At 39.1% G+C, this 2,938-nt stretch overlaps 2 protein-coding genes across 3 annotated transcripts in view; both read right to left on the bottom strand.

Moving 5' to 3' along the window:
• LOC125870200 (uncharacterized) overlaps positions 1-2,938 on the bottom strand; it is a 390,460-nt gene that overhangs the window by 288,725 nt on the left and 98,797 nt on the right. The gene's annotated exons all lie outside the window — the stretch shown is intronic.
• Positions 1-2,938, bottom strand: part of LOC125871201 (pre-mRNA-splicing factor ATP-dependent RNA helicase DEAH10) — a 15,906-nt gene that overhangs the window by 3,840 nt on the left and 9,128 nt on the right. The window contains exons 9-10 of the mRNA XM_049551802.1: positions 2,162-2,212; positions 1,153-1,204 (exon numbers count right to left, since the gene is read on the bottom strand). Of these exons, the coding sequence (XP_049407759.1) occupies positions 1,153-1,204; positions 2,162-2,212 (103 nt within the window). The remainder of the gene's footprint in view (positions 1-1,152; positions 1,205-2,161; positions 2,213-2,938) is intronic.

The following is a 2,938-nucleotide window of genomic DNA, read 5'->3' as shown; positions in this document are numbered from 1 at the left end:
ATAAAAATACCGACCTCCAGTGGTCGGAATTTAAAAAAATGAATATTCCGACATAAAATAAAAACCGACCTCGAGAGGTCAGTAAATACCGACCTCCAGAGGTCGGTATTGAATAGCGACCAAGCTTTTTCCGACCTAAGCTGGGATGTCGGTTTTAGGTCGGTATTTCAAGGAATACCGACCTCCGGAGGTCGGTATTTCTAGGTCGGTATTCATAGTTTTTTTAGTAGTGAATATGAATCCTAGTTAGAAAAGGATTTCAATGTATTGTCTATAAATAGGGTCTCAATGTAACAATTAGATACACAATTCAATAATATTTTCCCCATTTATTTCTCACATGGTATCAAAGCATTGGTGAGAAACTTCAAGTCACCACGTCAAATTTCGATGACGACGGTTGGGATTGATTTGTGTCATTTTTCGTTCTGAAGGTGTTGTGCGAAAAACAACACCATCATGAGGCTCAGGAAGCTCAGGCGATCGATTCCCAAACAGATCCACTGGAAAACAACCCCCCACGAGCTGTTTTTTGCTGTAGGGGTCGTCCAGTATTTTCGACCAGAACCCATTCAGTTTTCTCTAGATCCGATCACCAAAATTAGGGTTCTGGTGATTTTCAGGTAGTTTTCGGCAAGTTCCCTGCGAAATCAGAATTTTCAGGCCATTGTGGGTAGATTTCGGTAGTTTCCAGACTCTTTTCAATTCAAATTTCGAAAAATGTCTTTTGGGTGTGATGTTTTTGGCTCCAAAAATACGGGGATTGGAAGTTCAAGCCTTACAATCACTTCAGAACCATTAATGGGAAGTTCAAACTATTTAGCTTGGGTTTCTTCAGTTGAGTTGTGGTGCAAGGGTCAAGGTGTTCAAGATCACTTAACAAACAATGCTTGCGTTGTAGATGAAAAGACAAAGTCTAGTGACCAAAGTGCAAAAGCCAAAGCACAATGGGAGAAAGTGGATGCCCAATTATGTAGTCTCCTTTGGCGCTCTATTGATTCTAAGTTGATGCCCTTGTTTCGCCCATTCCAGACATGTTATTTAGTTTGGGAAAAGGCACGTGCTTTATACACTAATGACATATCTCGATTCTATGATGTGATATCTCGGATGACTAACTTAAAGAAACAAGAATCCGATATGTCTACTTACTTGGGACAAGTACAGGCAGTCATGGAGGAATTTAAAACGTTGATGTCTATCACTACAAATGTGGAAAAGCAACAAAAGCAAAGGCAGACATTGTTTCTAGTTCTTACACTTGTTGGACTTCCTACTGACCATAACTTTGTGCGTGACCAGATTCTAGCCAGTCCTATAGTTCCCTCAATTGATGAATTATTCTCTCGTCTGCTTCGTCTTACTGTACCTCTCAGTCACAAAGAAGTTTCATCACCCATTGTTGACTCATCTATTCTCGCATCTCAAACCACATAAAATCGTGCATACCAGTCTATAGAGAATTGACAGGGGGAGGGCATTTTGGGAAACCTTGATCCAAGTGTAGTCATTGTCATAAACCTGGACACACTCGTGATATATGTTATATTTTACATGGTCCACCACCCAGTTATGATCCTATTGTTCTTAAGGAATATAATGAGTTCCTTCGAAATCGCACAAGTCAACAGACATCTCCACCAGTAGCACATGGTGCTCAACCTAATCAAGTATCCAATAATGCTCATATTGCTCAGACAGAATATGATGAGTTCATTCGGTATCGTGCAAATAAACAAATGCCTCCACAAATAGTTTCGGCTGCACAACCTGATGTTTCTATTGAGGGTAATTCTTTTGCTTGTGTGTCACAGTCTAGTACTCTTGGATCATGGGTCATGGACTCAGGGGCTTTTGATCATATCTCTGGTAAAAAATCACTTTTGTCCGATATTGTTTATTCACAGTCTCTTCCTGCTATTACTTTAGCCAATGGGATCCAAACAAAATCAAAAGAGGTTGGAAAAGCCAAACCCCTATCTTCTGTCACCCTAGACTTTGTTCTTTATGTCTCTGGTTCTCCTTTTAATCTAGCATATGTTAGTCATTTGACGAAGGCTCAACATTGTAACATAACTTTTTTCGATGACTTTTTCTCATGTAGGACCACAGTACAGGACAAACGATTGGAACAGGACATGAATCACAAGGCCTTTAGTACCTTGCCTCTTCAAATTCCTTAAAAGCATGCTTCGTTACAGATTCCCCAGATCTAATTCACAAATGTTTGGGACAACCGAATCTATCCAAACTGTAAAAGATGGTGCCTAGTTTATCTAGTTTATCCAAATTAGATTGTGAGTCGTGTCAACTTCGGAAACACACTCATGCTACATTTTCATGTAGTACTGAGGGTCGTTCAGAGTGTATTTTTTCATTAGTTCATTCTAATATTTGGGGTCCTAGTAGAGTCAATTCCACCTTAGGATTTCGTTATTTTGTTAGTTTCATTGATGATTATTCAAGATGTACTTGGAATTTCTTAATGAAATATCATTCTAAGTTATTTTCTATATTCAAAAGTTTCTTTGCTGAAATACAAAATCAATTTGGTGTTTCTATTCGTACTTTTCGTAGTGATAATGCCTTAGAATACTTATCCTCCCAATTTCAGGAGTTTATGACTCACCAAGGCATTATTCACCAAACTACCTGTCTATACACCCCTCAACAGAACAGTGTAGCAGAAAGGAAAAATAGGCATCTTATTGAGAGTGCTCATACTCTTCTCCTTGAATCCCATGGTTCGCTGCGTTTTTAGGGAGATGCAATTCTTACGTCTTGTTATTTAATAAGTAGAATGTCCTCATCTTCTATTCAGAATCATGTTCCACATTCCATACTGTTTCCTGAGTCACATCTCTATCCTATCCCCCCTCGTGTCTTTGGGAGCACATGCTTTGTTCATAACTTATCCAGGGAAAGATAAATTAGCCCC

This window comes from Solanum stenotomum, chromosome 7, assembly GCF_019186545.1.
Source record: "Solanum stenotomum isolate F172 chromosome 7, ASM1918654v1, whole genome shotgun sequence".
NCBI lineage: Eukaryota > Viridiplantae > Streptophyta > Magnoliopsida > Solanales > Solanaceae > Solanum > Solanum stenotomum.
This window is presented reverse-complemented; position numbering and strand designations above follow the sequence as displayed.